The 25,532-nt window shown below is 46.9% G+C and overlaps 1 protein-coding gene across 1 annotated transcript in view; it reads right to left on the bottom strand.

The window, feature by feature from the left end:
- Window positions 1–25,532, bottom strand: part of LOC309561327 (uncharacterized protein) — an 83,388-nt gene that overhangs the window by 23,639 nt on the left and 34,217 nt on the right. The window contains exons 6-10 of the mRNA XM_082265190.1: window positions 17,316–17,390; window positions 17,177–17,237; window positions 16,242–16,454; window positions 13,470–13,627; window positions 1,349–1,446 (exon numbers count right to left, since the gene is read on the bottom strand). Coding sequence (XP_082121316.1) covers window positions 1,349–1,446; window positions 13,470–13,627; window positions 16,242–16,454; window positions 17,177–17,237; window positions 17,316–17,390 — 605 coding nt within the window. The remainder of the gene's footprint in view (window positions 1–1,348; window positions 1,447–13,469; window positions 13,628–16,241; window positions 16,455–17,176; window positions 17,238–17,315; window positions 17,391–25,532) is intronic.

Here is a 25,532-nt window from a genome sequence, read left to right as displayed (position 1 = left end):
AAGCAGGGCCGGGGGGAGCCGAGCCGGTACTTGCAGTGGAAAAGTGCCATTAGTTCCAGTGAAGGGAACTTTTAAAGCGTCAGCATACCAAGACATTTTGGACAATTTCATGCTCCCAACTTTGTGGGAGGAGTTTGGGGATGGCTCCTTCCTGTTCCAACATGATTTCACACCAGTGCACAAAGCAAGGTCCATAAAGACATGGAGGAGCGAGTTTGGGGTGGAGGAACGTGACTGGCCTATTACTTTTGGTAATATAAACGTATTGTCTGCTGCTTTCAGAGGTCCAGATGGAAGAAGATCATAGAATTTGCTTTCATTGTTTAATATACATAATAGACAGCTGGAATCTAGTTGGCCATGAGGGAGATCCCAAACCTATTCTAGTCTTTTTCAGCCAACTCTGCATAATTTAGTCATCTGTAGGTTACTGATGTGACGATTTATACCTCATCTCCCTTTTATGATTATTAAAATCAGGGCTGGACTAACCCTAGGCGCCCAGAAGTTTTGTCCTGGCGCCTGGGTTGCCACCGGAATGCTCCATAGACGCACATCTCCCACTACGTGTAGTGGGTGACGCTGGGTAGAGAAGCGGTGGGGGGTGGGGTGGGAGTGGACACACGTCCGCTCTCCTCCCCTTCTAGTTGTTGACCCGAAACGAGTCAATAAAGTGTGCTGCAATGCATGGGGCATGCTGGTAAGTGGGGAATACAGAGTGACAGAGAGAGATGAGATCATCAGTCCGCTGCTTCTCCTTTCACTGTCCAGTCACAGGCGGTGGGAAGGACAGGACCTATAAATGTTACCCAACTGTAAGATAAAACTCGGGTCTCCTTTCCTGCCAGACAGGGTTGCCCTGTGTGGCAGAGCGGAGTAAACCTCAGGACTGGATGGACAGAAATAAAACACTCTTGTCAGGTAAAAAGGCACTTGGGGTGGATTTACTGAAGGTAAATATGCTGTGCAATACAAGTGCAGTTGCTCCACAGCTTAGTAATTGAGGTAAAGCTTCCCTTTGCAAAGAATACCCAATCACGTGCAAGGAAAAAAAAAAAAAAAAAAAACGATTGTACGATTGATTGATAAAAATCAGCAGTGCTTCTGCTGCTCGTTTACTAAAATCTGGAGCAATTTGCACTTGCAGTGCACTTTATATTTACCTTTAGTAAATCCACCCCCGTATGTATGTATGTATGTATGTATGTATGTATGTATGTATGTATGTATGTATGTATGTATGTATGTATGTATATATATATATATATATATATATATATATATATATATATATATATATATCATGTGTGTGCTTGCCTGGAGTTCAGCTTTGATGCACAAAACTTACCTCCTCTGCCCAACTGCCAGGTCCACGGAAATATAATTCCCATTAATGGTGAGAGGTGGTTTCAGATCACGCACCAGGACTGTCAGACGTATCGCCTCCTAGTGGTGAGGAAAGAAACGGCAATGAGGATGATTTACATGGGTGAAACATAATTAAAGTGATTGTAAACAATCAAACGTGTAAAAACAACTTATTCAGTTTAAAATAGAAACGAAAGGCAAAACATTTTTCAATAGATATAAAAAAAAAAAAAAAAATTTCCCCCCCCTTTTTTATAAGTGATCACATTCCCTCTGTTCTAAGCTGCATAGGAGCTGGGGGGGGGGAGGAAAAGCCGCAGCAGATTGAGCTGCCCAGTGAATGGCAGTGCAGCAGGGGTGCATCAGGACAAGTCTGATCATTGGAGAGTACACCAAGTTCCCAGCATAACTAGAGAACTGACCACGGTGACCACGGTGTGCTGTCCTGCTTAGTGTGGTCAGTTTTTAATAGGAAAGCAAGGGGACTAGCAGGAGCACCAGGGATTTTTACACAAAGGAAGTAATACAAAAGAGAACAGGAGACTTTCTCATACAAGTACACGGTACAGCAGGGACATATCAGGAATAACTGGATTTTTAACTTGACCATAAAATCCTTTTTTCTTAAAATTCATTGACGGACGCAGTTCTCCTGTAGGGGGCAGTATAACCCTACTGATATAGATTAGAGAACTGTGTCTGCCAACGAACGATAGAGAAAACCGGATTTTTGACTTATCGTAAAATCCTTTTCTCTTAAGTTCATTGACGAGACGCAGTTCTCTGATCCATATCAGTAGGGTTATACTGCCCCCTACAGGAGAACTGCATCCATGATCCGTCAATGAACGATAGAGAAATGAAGTGTTGGGGTACCCAACACTTAAAAACAAAACAAAACAAAAAAAAAAAACTATTCTTGGTAAGCACCTATGATGTCGGGGATTGCCAACCCGGATTTTCCGACTGGACTATCCGACCGCAGATTGTGCCAATTTATAGAAGCAGATAAATTCCGAATAAAAGATTTAGAGATCGAAATGCCTGGAAATCTATAGCAGACATACAATCTATGCTGACACCCACGCTTCCGAGATGGCAAGCAATTCAATTACGCTGCCCCGTGATAGACGAAACCATTAGGGTGGGGCCAGGACGTTGAACGGGACGTCAATAGATGAAACTATTAGGGCGGGGCCAAGGCGTTGAACGGGACGTCAATAGACAAAACTATTAGGGCGGGGCCAGGACATTGACCAGGACATCAATAGACAAAACTATTAGGGCGGGGCCAGGACGTTGAACGGGACGTCAATAGACGAAACTATTAGGGCAGGGCCAGGACGTCCGAAACTATTAGGGTGGGGCCAGGACATTGACCAGGACGTCAATAGACAAAACTATTAGGGCGGGGCCAGGATGTTGAACGGGACGTCAATAGACAAAACTATTAGGGCGGGGCCAGGACGTTGAACGGGACGACAATAGACGAAACTATTAGGGTGGGGCCAGGACATTGGAACGCACCGCGCATGTCGGATCAGTCTCCCGGCTTGGAGTGTTCCAGCCGGAGACGAACGATCCCCCACATACAGGAGAGAGACACACGGATTGTTTTTCTTATATATTTCTAATTACACTGGAACCCTTAGTGCCAGGATGACACTGATGAAGTGCAACTTATTGAATAAAATTGACATGCTTTATGGAATCACGCTATGTGGATTCATTTTACCTCCATATATGATACATCCCTGCCTGACATAGGAGATTTCCTGACTGTAAAAATGCAAAAAAATCTAAAATATGTCTTCATCAGTTTAGTGCAGTGATGGTGAACCTTGGCACCCCAGATATTTTGGAACTACATTTCCCATGATACTCATGCACTCTGCAGTGTAGTTGAGCATCATGGGGAATGTAGTTCCAAAACATCTGGGGTGCCAAGGTTCGCCAACACTGGTTCAGGCCAATATGTATTCTGATACACATTTTTGGAAAAAAAAAAAATCCCAATAAGCGTACAGGCGGTCCCCGGATTACAAACAAGAGCGGGTCTGTGGTTGAATTTGTAGGTCACAACAGGTACATTTTTTAAGTGTAGCGCCAGCCAAAAATGAAAATAACTAACGTTTTTTTTGGATAGCATAGGGAAGAGTTAACACCCCTGTAACATTTATTTTGCTGTCTGTGCCCCTGTTCAGAAGAGTTTCCCTCGCTGTTCTCTCTGGAATGATCACAGAGCGCCTGTGATCCTTCTATACAGGATCACAGGTCTCTATGGTCATTTCACAAGCCCCTCCCACAACATTTAGTAAACACTCCCCTAGGCTCACACTTAATCCTTTGATCACCCCTAGGTTAACCTCTTCCCTGCCAGTGTCATTATTACAGTTAGAAAGCACCCCCTAGGCCAGTGATGGCGAACCTTGGCACCCAAGATGTTTTGACACTACATTTCTCATGATGCTCATGCACTCTGTACGTATAGTAGAGCATCATTGGAACTGTAGTTCCAAAACATCTGGGGTGCCAAGGTTCGCCATCACTGCTCACACCTAACCCTCTGATCGTCCCTGGGTTAACCCCTGCCAGTGTCATTACAGTAACAGTGTCATATTTTTAGCACTGATTACTGTAGTAATGTCACTGGTCCCCTCAAAAAAGGGTCAAAAATGTCAGTTAGGGGTCCGATCTGTCCGCCACAATCCCGCTAAAAATCACAGATTGTCGTCAATACTAGTAAAAAAAAAAAAAAAAATTATATATATATATATATATATATATATATATATATATATATATATATATATATATATATATATATATGAAAAGCATAAATCTTTCCACTAGTTTGTAGATGCGATAAACTTTAGCGCAAACCAATCAAAATACGCTTATTGCGATTTTTTTTTTTTTTTACCAAATATATGTAACAGAATACAAATTCGCCTATAAAGATGAAAAATGTTTGATTTTTACATTTTTTTGGGGGGGAATGTTCTGTAGCAGAACGTGAAAAAATATTTTTTTCAGAATTGTCGCTTTTTTTTTGTTTATAGCACAAAAAATAAATCGCAGAGGTGATCAAACACAACCAAAACAAGGCTCTTTTTGTGGGAAAAAAAGGACATCAATTTTATTTTGGTGCACTGACTCACGACCACGCAATTTTCCGTTAAAGTAACGCAGTGCGGAATCGCAAACAATGGCCTGGTCATTAAGGGGGAAAATCCTTCCGGTCCAGAAGTGGTTAAAGACACGGACACCTTGCCCTGATTGGTGCCTTTGCAGACTTCCCCCACATGCTATGGACCAGTTATACTCTCCAGCACTTACTTTTGGCCCCTGGACCCACTCCCATTAGTATCGGACACTTTGAATTTCAGTGCCGGCTGCATAGGAGGCCGGGGCTACAAGGAAGCTCTGGAGAGAGGGAGTATAGATGGGTTGGGGTGGATGTGCAGTTACTTTGCCCTGCATGGGAAGGCTGATGGCATCTCTTTAACCACTTTAAGACCGGAAGGATTTGCCCCCTTAATGACCAGGAAATATTTTGCAATTTAGCACTGCGTTACTTTAACGGACAATTGCGCGGTCGTGCGGCGCTGTATCCAAATAAAATGTATGCCCTTTTTTCCCCCACAAATAGAGCTTTCTTTTGGTGGCATTTGATCATAAAAAACGGAATTTTTGTAAAATCTTACCTGTAAAATTCCTTTCTCTGAGTCCTCCGACAGTCACCGCCTCTTCATATTCGTCACATATGGGGTATTAGACTTTGCTCCGAAGGAGTAGCTAGGCAACAGAATATGTTAACAATAAAGCTTTTAACATATCCCACCCTCAAGGGGTGGTCCCCTCAGTCAATACCCTCCTACTTCCTGCAACCATATCCCAGTTTTAGTGGAATAGCAGTAGAGTATACAACCAAACCCCAAAAGAGGGGCGGGGGCGGCGACTGTCGGAGGACTCAGAGAAAGGAATTTTACAGGTAAGATTTTACAAAAATTCCGTTTTCTCTTACGTCCTCCGACAGTCGCCGCCTCTTCATATTCGTCACATATGGGGACGTCCCAAAGCAGTGCAAACATGAGGGGTGGGAAACGCATCCGCGCCGAAAGGCAACGCAGTCTCCGCATCAAAGAAAGGAACCTTACCAAAGGAAGGAAACCAGCTGGGCAACAGCAAAAAATAAGTGCTCAACAGGAGCAACAACCCAGGAAAAGACAAAAAACCAGGGGATACAAAACTTATCCCAACAGCCAGGAGTCCCCAACAAGGGACCCTAGGGAACCGCCGCACTAAGAACCTTGCGGCCAAAGGAAGCATCCGCCGATGCCTGAACATCTACTTTGTAGAATTTTGTGAATGTGTGCACGGTCGACCAAGTCGCCGCCTTACACACCTGGGCTACAGAAGCCCCATGACGACAGGCCCAAGACGTACTCAGAGATCTAGTAGAGTGCGCCTTCACAGGCACAGGGGGAACCTTCCCCTGCAAGGCATAGGCCTGTTCAATGGTCTGCCTGATCCATTTGGCGATGGTAGAGGCCGAAGCCGCCATGCCCTTCCGAGGACCCTCTGGAAGAACAAACAAGGAGTCCGTCCTTCGAAAAGACTCAGTCGATTTAAGGTAAACCCTTATCGCCCGAACAACATCCAGAGAATGCAATCTCACCTCCTTTGGATGTTTAGGCTTCGCGCACAACGAAGGCAAGACAATATCCTCATTAAGATGGAATTCCGAAACTCGTTTCGGAAGAAAAGAAGGATTAGGTCGCAAGACCACCTTATCCAAATGAATAACCAGGTACGGAGACTTGCAGGACAAAGCCGCCAGCTCCGACACTCTGCGAGCCGAAGTGATCGCCACCAAAAAGGCGACCTTTTTGGACAACATAGACAACGAGATCTCCCTGATCTGTTCAAAAGGAGCACGTTGCAACACAGACAGAACGAGATTCAAGTCCCAAGGGGGCAGGGGATCCCTCCTAGGAGGAACCAGATGCCGCACACCCTGAACAAAGGTGCCAACCAAGGAGTTGGAAGCCACGGAACGTTGAAACAGAACGGCCAGCGCAGACACCTGACCCTTTATCGTAGCCAGCGCCAAACGCTGATCGACACCCGTCTGAAGGAAAGACAGCACACGGGACACCGAGTACGTGCGGGGTGAAAACCCCCTGGACTCACACCAGGCAAAATAGGCCTTCCAAGTACGGTAATAAACCTTCCCCGAGGAAGACTTCCTCGCGTTGATCAAAGTATGAACGACCTCTGGAGAGAGACCCTTCTCCTTCAGGACCTCGGTCTCAACAGCCAGGCCGTCAAAGCCAGCGACTGTAAAGCAGGATGGTAAATCGGTCCTTGAGACAGTAGATCGTCTCGAAGAGGCAGACGCCACAGGGCGTCGACCGCCAGATTCACGAGGTCTGCGTACCAGGACCGGCGAGGCCAGTCCGGTGCCACAAGAATCACCGCGCTGCGTTCCGAGTGCAACCTGCGAAGGAACCTGGACAGCAACTGAATCGGTGGAAACGCGTACATCAGCCTGTACTGATGCCACGGGGCCACTAACGCGTCCGACGCGTCTGCCCGAGGGTCGCGCGTCCGTGCCACGAACCTTCTCACCTTGTTGTTGAGACGAGACGCGAACAGGTCCACATCTGGAAGACCCCACTTCGCGCACAACATCTGGAAGACAGCCGGGTGGAGAGACCATTCCCCCTGATCCAGGGTCTGGCGACTCAGATAGTCCGCCTGCCAGTTCTCCACCCCCGGAATGTGAACCGCCGTTATCGCCGGGACATGAGTCTCGGCCCAAGACAGAATGTCGGCCACTTCTCGAGCCGCTCGGGCACTCCTGGTGCCCCCTTGGTGGTTGATGTAGGCCACCGCCGTGGCATTGTCCGTCTGCACCCGAACCGGGCAGCCCTGCAGCCGGTCCGTCCAGCGATGAAGACAGAGACTTATCGCACGCAATTCCAGAATGTTGATCGGAAGGGAAGACTCCCCCTCCGACCAAGTCCCCTGGGCGGATAGAACGCCCAGAACTCCACCCCAGCCCGACAGGCTGGCATCCGTGGTGATTACCGTCCACGAGATCGGACGAAACGACTTGCCCCCGGACACCAACGGGGACTGGAGCCACCACAGAAGGTTTTCTCTGGTGCGATGACTCAACGAAATTTGAAGATCCAGAGATTGAGGTCGCCCGTCCCACCTGGACAGGATCTCCGCTTGGAGACCCCGCGTGTGAAACTGGGCGAATGGAATCGCCTCGAAGGCCGAGACCATCAATCCCAGACATCTCATACACGTCCGCAGAGACGAGTGCGGAACGTCCCTGAGGGACCTGACTTCCTCCTGGAGAGTCCTGAGTTTGTCTTCCGGCAGGAAGACCTTCGCCTGCACCGAGTCCAGAATCATTCCCAGATAGGGAAGACGAACCGACGGACTCAGTGTCGACTTTGGAAAATTTATCGTCCAACCAAACTCCTGCAGAGTTTGCACCGTGACAGACAGGTCCTTCTCCAGACCCTGGCTGGTCGCAGACCGAACCAGAATGTCGTCCAGATACCCCAGGACAGAAACGCCCTGGGCCCTCAATGCCAGAACCGGTGCAAGCACCTTGGTGAAGACCCGCGGAGCCGAGGCGAGACCAAAAGGCAACGCCACGAACTGGTAGTGATCCTCCGCAATGGCAAATCGAAGGTACCTCTGGTGACCCTCGAAAATGGGGATGTGAAGATACGCATCCTTCAAATCGATGGAGGCCATGAATTCCCCCGGAACCAGGGCAGCCACCACCGACCGCAGGGATTCCATGCGGAACTTGCGAACCCGCACAGAGCGGTTCAGAGCCTTCAAGTCCAGAATTGGACGAACCTTGCCCTCCTTTCTGGGCACGGTGAACAGATTGGAATAAAACCCCCGAAACCTGTCCCAATGAGGCACCGGAACCACCACTCCCTGAGCCCTCAGGTCCCGCACGCGCTCTGGAGACAGTTGAAGATTTGAGGGAAAAAATCTGCTCTCCGGCCGAGAGAGAAACTCGATCTTGTAACCAGATCGAACGATTTCCTGAACCCATCTGTCCCGCACACGGGCCAACCAGGGCCGAAGAAAACAGAGCAAGCGTCCCCCCACCCCAAAACTGGGTGAGGGCGCCCCTTCAGGCCGAACTGTTATGGGCTGCAGATCCGGATTGGCCGGACTTCTGTTTACCAGACCAGGGCTTCTTCTGAGAGCCTTGACCTTTGAACGGTTTGCCCTTGTAGTGCGGCCGAAAGGCACGAAAGGACCCCTGAGGGGGCCGAAAATTAGCCCCTTTAGCCTTGGGGAAATGGGGCAAGAGAGTGCTCTTACCCCCGGTGATCCCCTTAATCAACACATCCAGGGACTCCCCAAAAAGGCGAGACCCATCATAAGGTAGATTGGCTAAGGTCTTACGTGAAGATTGGTCCACCGACCAACATTTTAACCAAACCAGGCGGCGAGACAACACCGCCACGCTGTGCACACGTGCAGCCAACGGAACCAGGTCCAGGTCCGCATCACACAGATACATGACACCCTGGTGGATTTGATCCACCATATCCAGGGTCGCCGGCGAGGCCGAGTCGGCCACTAGGACGCGCCTAAGCATCTGCGTCCAACTTGCGATCGCCTGGGCCGCCATGAGAGAAGCAAACAGAGCCTTAAGCATAGAACCCGTAACAGAATAAGTATGACGGGCAAGAGACTCCAGGGGAATCCTCTGCAGGAATCGCAGTGGCTTTGTTCAAAACCGCAATTGCGTGATCCACTGGGGGAGGCACACACCACCTTTCATCAGTGGAAGGCGAAAAAGGATAACGCAGCTTGAATCTACTTGGTACCGCAAAAGGTTTGCGCAGATTGCACCATTGTTCCTTAACAGCGCGCTGAAAATCATCATTGCAGGGAAAAACCTGCGGCGTCCTGCGTTTTCTCTGCGTCCCATAAGCCGCCAAGGCAGCGGCTGACACACTTCGTCCTGCAAACGCAGCGTTTGCTTTATGGAAGCAATCAACTCATCCATGATTGCAAGCTCTTCAGGCGAGCCAGGGGGAGAATTATCAACCCCCTCAACTTCACCCTCCACCTCAGACCCCACCAGATCAAGAGAGGAGCGGGACCCCGACAAGGAGGCCCCCGCCATAACAGCCCCATCACCTTCACCCTCAGAATCAGAGGAAAGAGCAACTCTGGGCCTTTTAGTAGATTGAGCAGCCACCAGCATCTGCACCTGAGCAGCAAGGCCAGCCACAATAGTGGCTAAATCCCCCCCTGGGGGGGAAACAGCGGTCCCCTGGCTTTCCACCAATGCTGTAGGAAATTTGCCCTCCTGAGAATCCATTGCCCCTGTAATGCCAGACAACAAAGGGTTAACTGCCCCTTTTAAGCAAGCGCGGCAAGCGCAGCCCACCGCACCACACTCAAGCACAATAAGACCCCCACAGGGAATATGCAAACTGAACACAGGCAATGGATAGCAAGAACAGAAGGATAAAACCTGAGGAGACCCTCGCCGCTGCTGCTGCCTCGATCGGTGTTCCTGGAAAGAGGAAGTGATGCTGCCAGGGCGCTCTATGTAAGCCTATGGAGGCTACAAGAAAATGGCCGCCATGCATGTAAAACATGCGGCCGGAGCGAGTGTAGGCAAAATGGCGTCGTTTGGCGCCGAAACCGCCGCTCCACAGTGCATTAAAACACACATTACATTCCAATATCAGAATACATGTCAGATCGCCGCAGCGATCGCTGTATATGCCCAAACATGCCAAAAAAACATGCCCCACAGCACACAGCTTCTCACACTGACCAGTCTGACACACACAGTGTCATACAGCTTCCCCCCCCCCCCCCTGCAGCCCACAGCATGCAGCCGAGAGATAGGGAGACAAGCAGTGTGAATAGAGGCAGGTTACACAGTCCCAGACTGACACCCCCCCAGACAGACAGGTCCCCACATAAATACACTTACCTCACATGGCGTGGGGGACCCGCACAGGCGAACAAGCCGCTGCACATGAGGCAGGGAGAGTCGCATTCAAGACGCACACAATGGGGGTTAAGAAACCGCACAGCGTCCAGTGAGGTAGCCACCTCACCAATCATCCCTGCACCGAACAGGGATGGGTCGTTCACTGTGCCAGGAGCGTTACCTGGCTGAACGCTCGATGGCAGACTGGGAAGCCACTGACCCACGACCTGCGACCAGGGGGATCAGCCCGAGACCCAGCCCGCATGATCCTCTTCATCAGAAGAACTAACGCTGACAAAAATAACAGCTAAGTAAAGGTAGAGAGAAAACTCAAACAAAATTTTAAAAAGAAGAAAGAGTCTGGGACAGAAAGTCCCAGCACAGAGAGAGCCAGCCACTCCTGACAAGCTAGACATTAAAACTGGGATATGGTTGCAGGAAGTAGGAGGGTATTGACTGAGGGGACCACCCCTTGAGGGTGGGATATGTTAAAAGCTTTATTGTTAACATATTCTGTTGCCTAGCTACTCCTTCGGAGCAAAGTCTAATACCCCATATGTGACGAATATGAAGAGGCGGCGACTGTCGGAGGACGTAAGAGAAATATGCATTGTTACTGTAATGACACTGGCAGGGAAGGGGTTTAAGGGGTTAAATGTGTGCCTAGGGGAGTGTTTTCTAACTGTTGGGGGGGCTTGACTTGTGAAATGATCATAGAGACCTGTGATCCTATATTGAAGGATCACATGAGCTCTGTGATCATTTCAGGGAGAAGAGTGGTCAGATGGGTTTACAATAGCCCACCATCGTCCTCTCTCAGCGGGGAGCGATCACAGGTGTCAGACGGCAATCGGAGCTGCCTGACACCTGCATCGGCTTACCGGCTGACGATCGCCGGCGGGAGCGGGCCGCCGGCAGTGCGCGCCCGCCCCCTAGCTCCTCCCAGACGAGTGACGTAGATTTACGTCGTTTTGCCTGTATGAGCCACCCTGCCGCAGAAAAAAGGCGGTGGGTGGTCGGGAATTGGTTAAATTGCTTAAAGTGGGGTACACACTAAGAAAAATCGGACGAATGATCGTCTGATTTTCCTCATCGTTTCACAGCCAATCAAAACCGATGAATGAAAATTTGTAAGAAAATTAATTTTCGTACGACAAAAGGCTTTTTTTTTTTTTTTTTTTGTTTCTGATCATGCACAGTCTTTTCAGATTTTCCTTTAACAAAAACTGTACACATTAATCACTTAAGCCCCGGAAGATTTTACCCCCTTCCTGACCAGGGGGCTTTTTGCGATTTTTTACTTTAACGGACAATTGCGCGGTCGTGCGACGCTGTACTTAATGAATTTGACGTCCTTTTTTCCCCACAGAGCTTTCTTTTGGTGGTATTTGATCACCTGTGCGATTTTTACTTTTTGCGCTATAAACAAAAAAAAAAAAAAAAAAGAGCGTAAATTTTGCAAAAACAACAATATTTTTCACATTTTTTTATATGAAATTCCCCCCCCCAAAAAAATTTAAAAATCTAAATTTTTTAACATTTTTGGCCAATTTGTTTTCTGCTACATATGTTTGGAAAAAAAAAAAAAAAAAATTGCAAAAGCGTATTTTGATTGGTTTGCGCAAAAGTTATCACGTTTACTAACAAAGGGAAAGATTTTTGTCATTTTTCTTTTTAACGCGTAATGGCGGCGATCTGCGATTTTTTTTGCGGTACTGCGACATTGCGGCGGACAGATCGGACCCTAGACTGACATTTTTGACACTTTTGGGGTTACCAGTGACATTACTGCAGTAATCAGTGCTATACATATGCACCGTTACTGTAAAATTACACTGGCAGGGAAGGGGTTAACTTTTTTTGAGAGGGAGGGGTTATGTGTGTCCCTAGGGGCGTGATTCTAACTGTGATTGGCTGTGGCTTGAGGTGTAGGAAGTGTGATCAACGGTTCCTACATAGTAGAACTGTATGATCAGTGTTTCTACACCAGGGAGAATGACAGGCGGCTTGTTTACATCAGCCGCCTGCCTTTCTCCCTCTGCACCGACGAGCGCCGAGTGACCGGCGGACATCAGGTCCGCCGGTCACACGCACGGACTTGCTGGGGAACGAGCCGGGGCGGGAGTGCGCCTCAGTTGGCGCGCGCTCGCCCGCTATTGGCTCCCAAGCAAGTGACAGGCTAGTGACGTATATATACGTCACTTTGCCTGGCCGGGGCTGACTGCAGACGGTCGGCAACCGGTTAAAACGAAAATTGTTGGTTCTGTTCCCATACGAGAAAAACTTTGTTCCTTTGGGAATTTTCATATGAAATGTTGGAATCAGCGGTGATAAGTTGTGTACACACAAGACGAAAATCGTACCAAAGTATTTTGGATGAAAATTTTCCAGTGTGTACGAGTGATCACGTGGTAAAGGTCCGCTGTCATTGGCCCTTTACCCTGATCCGTGATGCGCCATCATTCGGCTCTCGCCCGGTCAGCAAGTGGTTAAATAGTTTAATTAAGGACTGAGATAATCATGTTCTGTATTATACCCCTGCAATCACCTTCATATGGCTTTTCCTGTCATGGCCGGCTTAAGGCTTGGTTCACATTGGTGCGATGCGGGAAACCCTGCAAATCCACTGTGGGTTCCCCGCATCGCACCAGACTGGCACGCAGTTCACACTGCCATATGGGAACCGCTGGGGGTGTCAATACTAAGTTAATGATCGGTTTGCATATCGCAGTGTGAACTGTCACTTCGGACAGGAATCAGATCGTATGGGTGTGATGCGATCCAATTCTGGTGCTAACGAAAAAGAAAAAAAAAGAAAGATAAAAAAAAAAAGAAAGAAAAAAAAAAAAAAGAAAGAAAAAAAGAAAAAAAAAAAAAAAAAAAAGAAAGAAGGTCCAGCACGAGTTTGGTGCGAATGCGATGCAAATTCAACCATCCAATCTGTATGGCTGAATATGCATCGCACAGACATTGCATGTGATTTGCACAGCAGTGCGAATCACATGCGATGTCTTCCCTAGCACCAATGCGAACCGAGCCCAAGACAGGATGAGCCTCGTGTTTCCTTAGCGACACGCAGAACACGTCTCACCTTGTGATTTTTAAGATCTATAAAGCCAAATCCCCGATGGCTGCTCTTCCGATTCTTCATGATGCGGACTTTGCTCGGTGATAATGGTACCAAAGGCTGAAGTGCCTTCACCACAGTGTCCGGAGAAGTGTTCACATCGATCCCCCTGATGATGACGGCTGCAAATAAATTAAAGTTTAGTTAAAGCAAATTTTGTTAACCATTTGTAAACCATATGCTACACCCATAAAAAAAAAAAAAAAAAACTTCATCTAAATACCCAAGTGTGTGTGGTATGCCCCGCCCTCCTGCCCCCCTATCCTTCACCATTTGCCGGTAATTCCCAACTGTCAAAATGACAGCATTGCTGGTTTCCTTAACCACTTTAGGACCGGAGGATTTTCCTGCTTTACGTCCAGGCCACTTTTTGCGATTTGGTGCTGTGCGACTTTGACAATTGCGCGGTCATGCAAGCCTTACCCAAACGAAATTTACGTCCTTTTTTTTCCCCACAAACAGAGCTTTCTTTTGGTGGTATTTTATCACCTCTGCGCTTTTCTTTTTTTGCGATATTAATAAAAAAGGCAGCAACCGAGAGCCGATGAAAACATCAGCTGGGATGCCGACACCGCTGGATTCCAGGACAAGTAAGTGTCCTAATATTAAAAGTCAGCAGCTACAATATTTGTAGCTGCTGACTTTCTTTTTTTTTTCGTGGGGGGTGCTTGAACTCCTCTTTAACCACTTACCCCAAATCGACGTAGCTCTACGTCGGCTGCAAGAAGTGGTTGTACCGGGGTGATGCCTGCAGCTAGAGGCATCACCCCGGTACCATTTTTTAGAGCCAACGGTCGGCTTTCAGGCGGTAATGACCGATGCGGATTGGGAGTTGCTTGATTGTTACCCCGCCCCCCCCCCCTCGGTCTCCCATCACCGCGAGACCCGAGCAACCATCTGGCGCGTCTGCTGGCTGGTTGGAGTCCCGATCAAAGCCAGATGTGGCTTCGATCAGGTCTCCGATGACGTAACCCGGAGGCGGCGTCCATGATGTCACGTCCAGGTTACTCGGCTGCTAAAGGCGCCAAATTTAAAAAGTGACTGTATTCAAAAATGCCGTTTTCGGCATTTTGAATACATTAAAGTGTAGTGAAGGGGTCTAGGGCCCGATCCCTCCATAAAGAGTACCTGTCACTGCCTATTGCTGTCACATTCCTCCCGATCCCTCCATAAAGAGTACCTGTCACTGCCTATTGCTGTCACATTCCCCCCGATCCCTCCATAAAAGAGGACCTGTCACTGCCTATTGCTGTCACATTCCTGCCGATCCCTCCATAAAGAGTACCTGTCACTGCCTATTACTGTCACAAGGGATGTTTACATTGCTTGTGAAAGCAATAAAAGTGATCAGATATTTATTTTTTTTTTAAAAACCTGTGCTAAAATTAAAAAAATAAATAGGAAAAAAATAAATCATTTTTAACCACCCCCATCCTCGTGAGCTCGTGTACGAAAGTAAACATTTACGGAAGACGCACCCGCAAATTAAATCGCTGCTCAAACCACATGTGAGCTATCGCCGCGATCGCCAGAGGAATATAAAAAAAAAAAAAAAAAAAAAAAAGAAGAGCTACTCTGTAACTCTAAACTGGCAACCGTTAACATTTTTTAAAGCATCGCCTATGGAGATTTTTATTGACCGTAGTTTGTTGCCATTCCGCGGGTGTATGCACAATTTTAAACCGTAACATGTTGGGGGTATCTATTTACTCGGCGTGACATTATCTTTCACAATATACAAAAAAAAAAAAAAAAAAGGGCTAACTTTACTGTTTATTTTTTATTAAATGCAGTAAAATGTGATGTTGCCCAAAAAACAGCGTTTGAAAGACCGCCGCGTAAATACCGCGTGACAAAAAATATTGCAAACGACCATTTTATTCTCTGGAGTCTTTCCTGGGGAAAATTTTTTATATATAATATAATATAATATATATATATATATATATATATATATATATATATATATATATATATATATATATATATATATATATATATATATATAAATAAATAAATAAATAAATCACCACCACTTGTGAATCCGCCATGAAAGGATGATTGGCTCCTTACCAGAGAAAATTGACCATAAAAAGGTCTTCAGCACTTAATCAGGTACCACCAGAGCCTCTGGATAGAAGGTAAGACTTGAGATCCCAATCCCTATCCCACTGGAGTTCCAATGCAAATGGCTATGAATATACCTCACCATGGAAGAAATAATAATATTCTGACAAAGTGTAAAATTGTTGGATACTTTATTAATAGTAAAAAGAGTGACACTTACAAAACCCCAGGAAGACGGCAGTTGTGACGAAACGCATTGGGCCACGACGTGCTGACGTTACTGCGTGATAACCCCAAAGGACGGGTGCAGTGCACAGAGCCAGCCAGCTTCATTTTACATGTGAATTACCATTTGGTTTACTGTCCTACTATTTTGGATGTGTATAAGTGTCATTAAGGAGCCAATCATCCTTTAGTGAGGGATTCACGAGTGGTGGGGTTTATATATTTATATACACAAAAAAACATTTTTCACAAATTTTTCTTCACTTGGTTAATTTTTATCTCATCATGGACTAACTTTTTACTGTTTGGATATTAATATCAATTTATTGTATTAATTAGCACAGCCTATCTTTTATTGACAATGTAAAATTAAATGTGTGTGTTTAATATCACTTAAATGATTGGGATAACGGCCCTCAGCTCTTTCAGGATCATTCCACTCACTTGCACTCTCCGGGTTGGCCTGCTTTGCTCCCTTGCTGATCTTCGGCGGGGGGCTCCTCTCCCTAGGCGGGGTCTTATCCTTCCAGCGGTCTGGGCTGCGGCCAGAGGGACTGCGTTTGGACTTGCGCTTCTTGCTGCGCTGCGGCGTGGTGGTCAAGATGGGTGGGGTTTTGGGATCTTTATGGGCGTCTCTGATAGACAGATGGTCAGTACCTGCAAGAGGAGACATGGGAGAAACTAAGATGGACATTTACCATGATTCAGTGTAGTAAAAATTATATACAAAATCTCCAGCAAATGAAACCACACAATGTTAAAAAAAAAAAATAATAATCAGAATTTCTCTGTAAATTGATTTAGATGGATTTTAGGTCTTGGGCCTCAATCACACGGGGCGTAGTATAGCATACGTCTGTACAAGGGCTGCGTTTACCCCCCATGGGGATGCAGAGGTGTTTGAATGACTGAACTACTAGTCCCCTCTGTCACCGCAGCAGATGGACTTGTAGTTCTCCATGGAACAACTGTGAGCCAAATGGCTGCCAGCTGCTGCTACCGCACTCTAAAAAGTGATCCTTCACAGATCACTTTTCAGAAGGCAGTAAGCATTACCACAAATGTGAAAGAGCCCTAACTGAAGGTCCGTACCCCGGCCCAGACATGGAGAAAAGAGTCTGCAAGAACCAGGCATTACACCTGTGGTCTGTGACCCTTTAAACTTTTTGAGTAAAGAAAATTATATATATATATATATATATATATATATATATATACACACACACACACACACACATTTATTTATCACACACGCGCATATATATATATATATATATATATATATTTATTTATCACACACACACACATTATATATATATATATATATATATATATATATATAAATAAATTTTTCTCAGTCATAAATGGTCCCCACTCACCGGCCCTCAGCGCACTGCACTGCCAGCACCGTTCTTTGGATAACACGTTGACAGCGTTGCACTGTGGGAGACAAAGCATGAATCAGTGGACCAGAGACATTGCAGCATATTCCAATAACCAAGAAGAATGATTACTCACCTGAAGACAGGTCCATCGGTCGGAATTTGGAATATATTTCAGATTGACTTTTTTCCCTCTAAAATGTAGAATGCCCTGAAAGAACAACATAAAGGGACATTGCAGATACCGGCCTGTAACAGAAGCGCCAGCTGTGGGGTTCAGCTATACAAACCCAACAGAGTTGCCAAAACAACCTGGACTATAAGACACAGCAGGACAGTCTGACAAGGTCAGGACCAGCCACAGCAGGACAGTCTGACAAGGTCAGGACCAGCCACACTCCGCTGTTTAAAAAAAATAAATAAAATGAAGACAAAATTTTCCTTGTGCAAAACCTGAATAGTTTCAGAAACTATACAATGACAGTAATTTATATGTTCAGTACTAAAAATAAAATATTATACAAATTCTTTTTAATAAGATAAATATAAAATGTGGCAAATTATTTTATATAAAAGTATTTGTAAACCTAATGCATACTGCACACATCACGGCAATGCCTACGATTGGCTAAGCATGCCATTTAGCTAAAAGTACTCAAAAATAGGAATAAACCTCCTTATTTGACTTAAGGGGTCACATGACCAGTGTCCATTCCTCTACCCCCCTAGCTGCAAAGGCTGTGGGAGGAGCCTTAAACTGCCGTTGAGGGGCGGGCCAGGAGACGTGTGCGCCTATCTAAACATGATGAGCACGGTGTGCGTTCTTCTACCCCCAAGCTCCGAGTCTGTGGGTGGAGCCTCAAACTGATCCATCAATCATCAGCTAAGGGGCGGGCCAGGAGGCATCTGCCTGTATAATCACAAGCAGACTACTTGAGCGTACATGATGTCTTACGTTTGTACAGCACCCTGTACACCAATACTGCAGAAGTGCAGGATGGCTTGACAACCAGAAACCAGGAGTAATGGGTCATCTTGTTGTCCTTATCAGAAAAGAAGATGAAGCTACTGGCAGGATCACCAGGTAACTGGGACACAAGAATACAGAGCAATATATTATACTCCCATAATAAAAATATAGGAATATATTTGTTGAAATGCTACAAGGCCCAGGGTTGTGGGTACTATTAAGGATTGGAAGCTCTACAGCAGACTATGGGGCACTGTGTGAGGCTGGGCAGCACATTTGGAGCTAGAAGGCACTGTGGTAGGTTAAGGAATCTGCACCTGGCTGGAGGCAAGGTCTGGTGGTTGTGGAGTGAGTTAGGAGAGTCTACAGCAGATTTGATGGCCATGTAAGCAATGAGGTTTCTGGAGGAAGCTATGGGGGGCACTGTTGGGAGGGTGAAAGTCTGGAGGGCACTGTGGGCCACTATTTGAGGTTGGAGGACACTATGGGAGCTTGAAGGCATTGTGGTAGGGGTAAGGGATCTGCACCTGGCTGGAGGCAAGGTCTGGTGGTTGTGGAGTGAGTTAGGAGAGTCTACAGCAGATTTGATGGCCATGTAAGCAATGAGGTTTCTGGAGGAAGCTGTGGGGGGCACTGTTGGGAGGGTGAAGGTCTGGAGGGCACTATGGGCCACTATTTGAGGTTGGAGGACACTATGGGAGCTTGAAGGCATTGCGATAGTTTAAGAGATCTGCACCTGGCTGGAGGCAAGGCAGGTGAGAACCACTGATGTAAAGTGAGGGGAAAATCCACTCGGCAGCTGAAGCTGGAAAAAAAAAAAAAACTACTACTAAAAGATCACCATGTAAAAACTGTATACGTTTGGGTTTCTCTTGAGACAATGGTGTCCAGAAAAAATAGAAGATGTATACGTTTGGATTTTGAGACAATGGTGTCCAAATAGAAGATGGATGTCTCCAGAAGGGACACAGACAGCGATAAGATCTTGAAGGGAAGTGTAGCTTCTGAACCTCAAGGTTGTTCTGCTGGTATAGGAGTTGCAGTGGTATTTGGACAGAGTAGGAATGGTTTCTGGGTTGGCAGCTTTTGCACACCAAGAATTTCCAGTTTCCTTGGCTTCTAACTAAATGGACCTGAGACTAAGGTGTCACTCCGAGAATCAATCTAGAACATGAAATAATTCTAATATAAAATCAAATAAGAGACGCTCACAAAGCCAACACACTTTGAGGGCCTGAAGACAGTATTGGACCAAAAGTATGCAGCATTTTCAAGACCAAGTCCAGTTTTAAAACCATGTTACACCCAAATTTAGGGCTTAACATGTAACATGGTTCCAAGTGGACCACCCACGTCCTCTCTGCAGCAGCTGTGAAGATTTAAAATGGTGTGGCTTGCAGAGCTCTGCCCAACACAACTGCGTCAATCATTCACAGAAACATTCACCTCTCATCTATTAGTACAGCTGGATGTCCCAAAGTACAACATGCAAGTTACACCTAGCCATGAATGTACGATCCACCAAACACTGGGAAAAGAACTCAAATGGCAGTGTGCTGATGTAGATAAGAGGGTTACTCTGTGTCAGAGCAATGGATGCCAAACCTACCAACCAAATGAGAAAATGTACCAACCACAACCCTGGTCACCTACAGATCAGGATCGTCCAGGGGCAATATATAAATATGGCCAAAAGGTGACAGGGCACACAAAGCACAACATGAAAATCGAATGAGACCGATTAAATCACTCAAGATAACCGTTTGCATGACCCAAAGAGGTTAACGATGAATAGATCCATAACGGGCACCACCCAGTGAAGACAAACCATACAGCACCCATTAGTCTCTAGAGCAGCATTTGCAACCTTTTTAACCCAGAGGAACCCTTGAAATAATTCACATCTCAGGGAACCCCTCCTAAGATAAGTTCATTTGGGGGTATTAAGAACATGCCCCTTATATTGGAGGTCAGTGGGAACAATGTCCCCCTTACAGTGGTGACTATGATGACACCTTTAGAGCCTTAAAAATAATTAGAGTGATGCTACTGAATCTGCCAAGTGGTGATGGACCTAGATCTATGATGGCAACATAGATAGATCAGATAGGTGGTTATTAACAAAAGCTCAAGGAACTCCTGGCAACCTCCAGTGCACAGGTGTCAAACTGGCGGTCCCCTAGCTGTTGCGGAAATACAAGTCCCATGAGGAATTGCATGGCTGACAGTTACAAGCATGACTTCTATAGGCAGAGGCATGTTGGGAATTGTAGTTCCGCAACAGCTGGAGGGCCGCCAGTTTGACACCCTTGCCTAGAGGAACCCTAGGTTTCCATGGAGCCCTGGTTGTGAATGATGGCTCTAGACCAGCCTTTCGCAACCTTTTTAACCCCAGAAGAACTCTTGAAATAATTTTCATATCTTGGGGACCCCCTTGTAAGAGAAAAAGCCCCTTACATTGGTGGTCAAAAGGAAGAATGCCCCCCTATTAGATTTGTGCTTAGAAGACAGCTTTATGGATCACTGGCATGCCCTGGCTACTGGCCAGGGCATGATGGATCTAGATCTATGTAGCCACCGATAATGGAAGATCAATCATCTACTGCTCAAGAAACCCCTAACAATCTCTGGAGGAACCCTAATTGAGAATTGCTGGTATCTATAGAGAAAGGCTGGAGCTGGACCTAAGAAGGCACCATCAATTGAAGGTCAATCATCATCCACAGCTCAAGGAGAACCTTGGTAACCTCTAGAGGAACCATAGTTGACAATGGTGGCTTTAAACCAGCCTTTTTACCCTAGAGAAACCCTTAAAATAAATTTTAACATCTCGGGGACCTCCTGGTAACATTAGTCCATTGACAGTCTCTAGGAAAAAGCCCCTTACATTGGTGGTCAGTGGGAAGAAGGTCAGTGAAGTGATCAGTCTGGGCTCTTTAATTTTATGACCACATTTCCAGCATTAGACTGAACGCAGTGTGCAAATCAAGAATGTCCCGAGTGCAAACACATTAAGATCTTTCTTGTTCATCCCAGCGAAAGAGGTAGAGTCTTCCCTGTCGGCTATTGTATACAGAGACATTGACACCTACAGCTGTCTGAAAACATGAAACATAACTGCATCTGATTGGAGACTGTTACGGTTCAACTGACAATTTTCCATTTGTCTCCTCTGATTTTTCAGCTGAAGTTTGTCACGCCGAATGGTGCGTCAGGGACCTCCACAGCTTGACTTTAGGCTAATTTAGTAAACATATTCTAAAATCGAGTTGTGTATGGTAAGCATAAGTCCGGGTTCTACAAGGCATTACTTAAGAGTTAATATCAAGACAGATTTAAACACTTTCGCTAACACCATGAAAAAAAAAAAAAATTATATTTATATTATATATATATATATAAATAAATAAAACACATAGCAGGAATTATTTGCGTTTAATCATGAGTGAGAGCAAGGCAGACGGGGGGGGGGGGGGGCAAGGAGGAAAAAAATGGGAATAAGAGGGAGGAGGATAAGGAGAAAGAGTGGGGTGGGAAAATGATGGGTGGAGACAATGGGAGGAGACAATGGGGGGGGGGGGAGAAGAAAAAAGGTGAAAAATATGGCCAAATAGGATGATAAAAAAAAAAGAAAAAAAGGAAAATAAGTATGAGGGCAGGAAGAGCGCAAGGAGACACACACACACACACACACACACACACACACACACACACACACAGGGAAAAGAGTTGAAAAAGAAAAAAAGGCACAGAAAAGAGAAAAAAAAAAGCGGAGAGTGTGAGAAGGAGGAAGAGAAAAAAGAAGAAGATGGGGGGTGGGTAATGAGAAAAGAAAGATTGGAGAAGAAGAGACAGGGAGAAATAAAAAGAAGGAAGAGGAGAAAGGAAGAGGAGAAAGGAAGAGGAGAAAGGAGAAAGGAAGAGGAGAAAGGAAGAGGAGAAAGGAAGAGGAGAAGGGAGGAGGAAGAGGAGAAGGGAGGAGGAAGAGGAGAAGGGAGAAGGAAGAGGAGAAGGGAGAAGGGAGAGGAAGAAGAGAAGGGAGAGGAAGAAGAGAAGGGAGAGGAAGAAGAGAAGGGAGAGGAAGAAGAGAAGGGAGAGGAAGAAGAGAAGGGAGAGGAAGAAGAGAAGGGAGAGGAAGAAGAGAAGGGAGAGGAAGAGGAGAAGGGAGAGGAAGAGGAGAAGGGAGAGGAAGAGGAGAAGGGAGGAGGAGAGGAAGAGGAGAAGGGAGGAGGAGAGGAAGAGGAGAAGGGAGGAGGAGAGGAAGAGGAGAAGGGAGGAGGAGAGGAAGAGGAGAAGGGAGGAGGAGAGGAAGAGGAGAAGGGAGGAGGAGAGGAAGAGGAGAAGGGAGGAGGAGAGGAAGAGGAGAAGGGAGGAGGAGGAGAGGGAGAGGAGAAGGGAGGAGGAGGAGAGGGAGAGGAGAAGGGAGGAGGAGGAGAGGGAGAGGAGAAGGGAGGAGGAGGAGAGGGAGAGGAGAAGGGAGGAGGAGGAGAGGGAGAGGAGAAGGGAGGAGGAGGAGAGGGAGAGGAGAAGGGAGGAGGAGGAGAGGGAGAGGAGAAGGGAGGAGGAGGAGAGGGGAGGAGAAGGGAGGAGGAGGAGAGGGAGAGGAGAAGGGAGGAGGAGGAGAGGGAGAGGAGAAGGGAGGAGGAGAGGGAGAGGAGAAGGGAGGAGGAGAGGGAGAGGAGAAGGGAGGAGGAGAGGGAGAGGAGAAGGGAGGAGGAGAGGGAGAGGAGAAGGGAGGAGGAGAGGGAGAGGAGAAGGGAGGAGGAGAGGGAGAGGAGAAGGGAGGAGGAGAGGGAGAGGAAGAGGAGGAGGAGAGGGAGAGGAAGAGGAGGAGGAGAGGGAGAGGAAGAGGAGGAGGAGAGGGAGAGGAAGAGGAGAAGGGAGGAGGAGAGGGAGAGGGAGAGGAAGAGGAGAGGGAGAGGGAGAGGAAGAGGAGAAGGGAGGAGGAGAGGGAGAGGAAAAGGGAGGAGGAGAGGGAGAGGAAAAGGGAGGAGGAGAGGGAGAGGAAAAGGGAGGAGGAGAGTAGGAGAGGAAAAGGGAGGAGGAGAGGGAGAGGAAAAGGGAGGGAGGAGAGGGAGAGGAAGAGGAGGAGAAGGGAGGGAGAGGGAGAGGAAGAGGAAGAGAAGGGAGGAGGAGAGGGAGAGGAAGAGGAGAAGGGAGGAGGAGAGGGAGAGGAAGAGGAAGAGGAGAAGGGTGGAGGAGAGGGAGAGGAAGAGGAGAAGGGAGGAGGGAGAGGGAGAAACAGCGGGATTGAGAGGTGGGGTGGATAAAGGAGAACAGATAAAGGGTAAAGAGGAGGGAGAGGGCAGAGGAAAATAGAGAGAGAAAATAAAATAAATAAAAAACGGGGGGGGGGGGGAGGGGAGAGAAAGGAAGGAGGATAGGGGGAAGAGACAGGGATTGAGGGAGGCAGAAGGGATGGGGAGAGGAGGGGAAAGAGGGGCAGAGAAGGGGAAAGGAGGGAGAGACAGAAGGGAAAGGGAGGAAGAGGACGGGGTGGGGTCTGTGGTGGAGAGGGACACTGCTATGGTTTTACTGCACTCTCACATCTTTCTTAATCCTTTGTGTGTCTTATTCTATAGCAAATGACCCAGCATTTCCTGCCTCTCTACAAGCACACACTCAAAATTTTACAGTCCTGTACAATGGTAACTGACCTCCTTATACAGCATGCAGCCTTTGGCATAAGACTTCAACTTCTATTTAGCAGCAATTCCATATCTATCAGAAACGCAGAGCGCCACGTAGTGGAAGATGCACCGCAATGATCATGTGAGTAGACAAGTACTGTAGATATACTTAAACTAGAAGCTGTGACTGTGATGACTTAGGAGGTAAACCTATGTGATGTCTACAATGCAACACAGACTTCTCCAGAATCCAGCTGCCTACCTGTAATGAAGTATGTCCAACATTGTGCAGGCGGCTGGATCTTGGAGAAAAATACGATTTTTGTAAGATCTTACCATAAAATCTTTTTCTCTGATGTCCATTGACAGATGCAGCCTCATCTTCATGAGCTGTGTGGGTTACGCTGCCACCAGCAGGAGTAGTCTAGGCAGTACGTTAGTACGAAGTTTTAGCATATACACGCCCACTGGGCTGTCCCTCCAGACATAACCTTCACAGATACCCACCCAGCAGTGAAGACAAAAAAACATCCGCAATTCAGAGGGGCGGATGCTGCGTCTGTCAATGGACATCAGAGAAAAAGATTTTACAGTAAGATTTTACAAAATTGTATTTTCTCTATCGCCCATTGACAGACGCAGCCTCATCTTCATGAGCTGTGTGGGACGTCCCAAAGCAGTATAGGCGTGAGGGGTGAGAAAACGCAACCAGAAAGTAACGTAAACTCCAAAGGCTAAACCTAGCCAACTGGGTAACATGAAGCTCAACCAAAACAACATGAGCTCACCCAGGTAAAAAGACCCCTAAGAGAGAAAAAAAAAAAAAAAAACATTCTCTTACGAAACAGCAGCCTGCAAAACCTTGCGGCCAAAAGAGGCATCCAAAGAAGCCAACAAATCCACCTTGTAAAATTTGGTAAAGGTGTGCACAGACGACCAAGTCGCTGCCTTACAAATTTGTACAACCGAGGCCTGATGGTGAAAAGCCCAAGAAGCACTCAGCGCTCTAGTAGAATGAGCCATCACAGGGAAAGGAGGAACCTGACCCTTGAGTGAATAAGCCTGAACAACCGTCTGCCTGATCCATCTCGAAATGGTTGCAGCGGATGCAGCCAAACCTTTGCGAGGACCGCCTGGAAGGACAAAGCCCGCATTTCTAAAGGACTTGGTAGCCGTCAGATAAACCCTTATTGCCCGAACCACACCCAGAGAGTGCAAGGCAATCTCCTTGGGATGTTGAGGCTTAGGACATAAGGAAGGCAACATGATGTCTTGATTAAGACAAAAATCCAACAACACCTTAGGGAGAAAAGACGGTTATGGCCGAAGGACCACTTTATCCATGTGGACCATCAAATAAGGCAGACAGGATAGCGCCGCCAACTCAGAAACTCTGCGAGCAGACGTGATAGCCACTAGGAAGGCAACCTCCTGTGACAAGGAAAGCAGAGAAATCTCCCCAATATTCTCAAAGGGAGGTTTTTGAAGAACAGACAATACCAGATTGAGATCCCATGGCAGCAACCGGAATCTCCTCGGAAGAAGTAATAGCCAAGGCTGACATCTGGCCCTTGATAGTACCCAACGCCAAGTGCTGCTCAACCCCCTTTTGTAAAAAGACCAAAACCCTAGCTACAGAAAACAAGCGAGGGTGCAGTTGCAGCGATTCATACCATGAAATGTACAATTTCCATGTATGATGATAGATCTTCCTGGAAGTCGACTTCCTGGCCTTCAAAAGAGTTGGAATCAC

This window comes from Pelophylax lessonae, assembly GCF_965119305.1.
Source record: "Pelophylax lessonae genome assembly, chromosome: 8".
In the NCBI taxonomy this organism is placed as follows: domain Eukaryota; kingdom Metazoa; phylum Chordata; class Amphibia; order Anura; family Ranidae; genus Pelophylax; species Pelophylax lessonae.
Note: the sequence above shows the minus strand (reverse complement) of the source record. Positions and strands in the feature narration are given on the sequence as shown.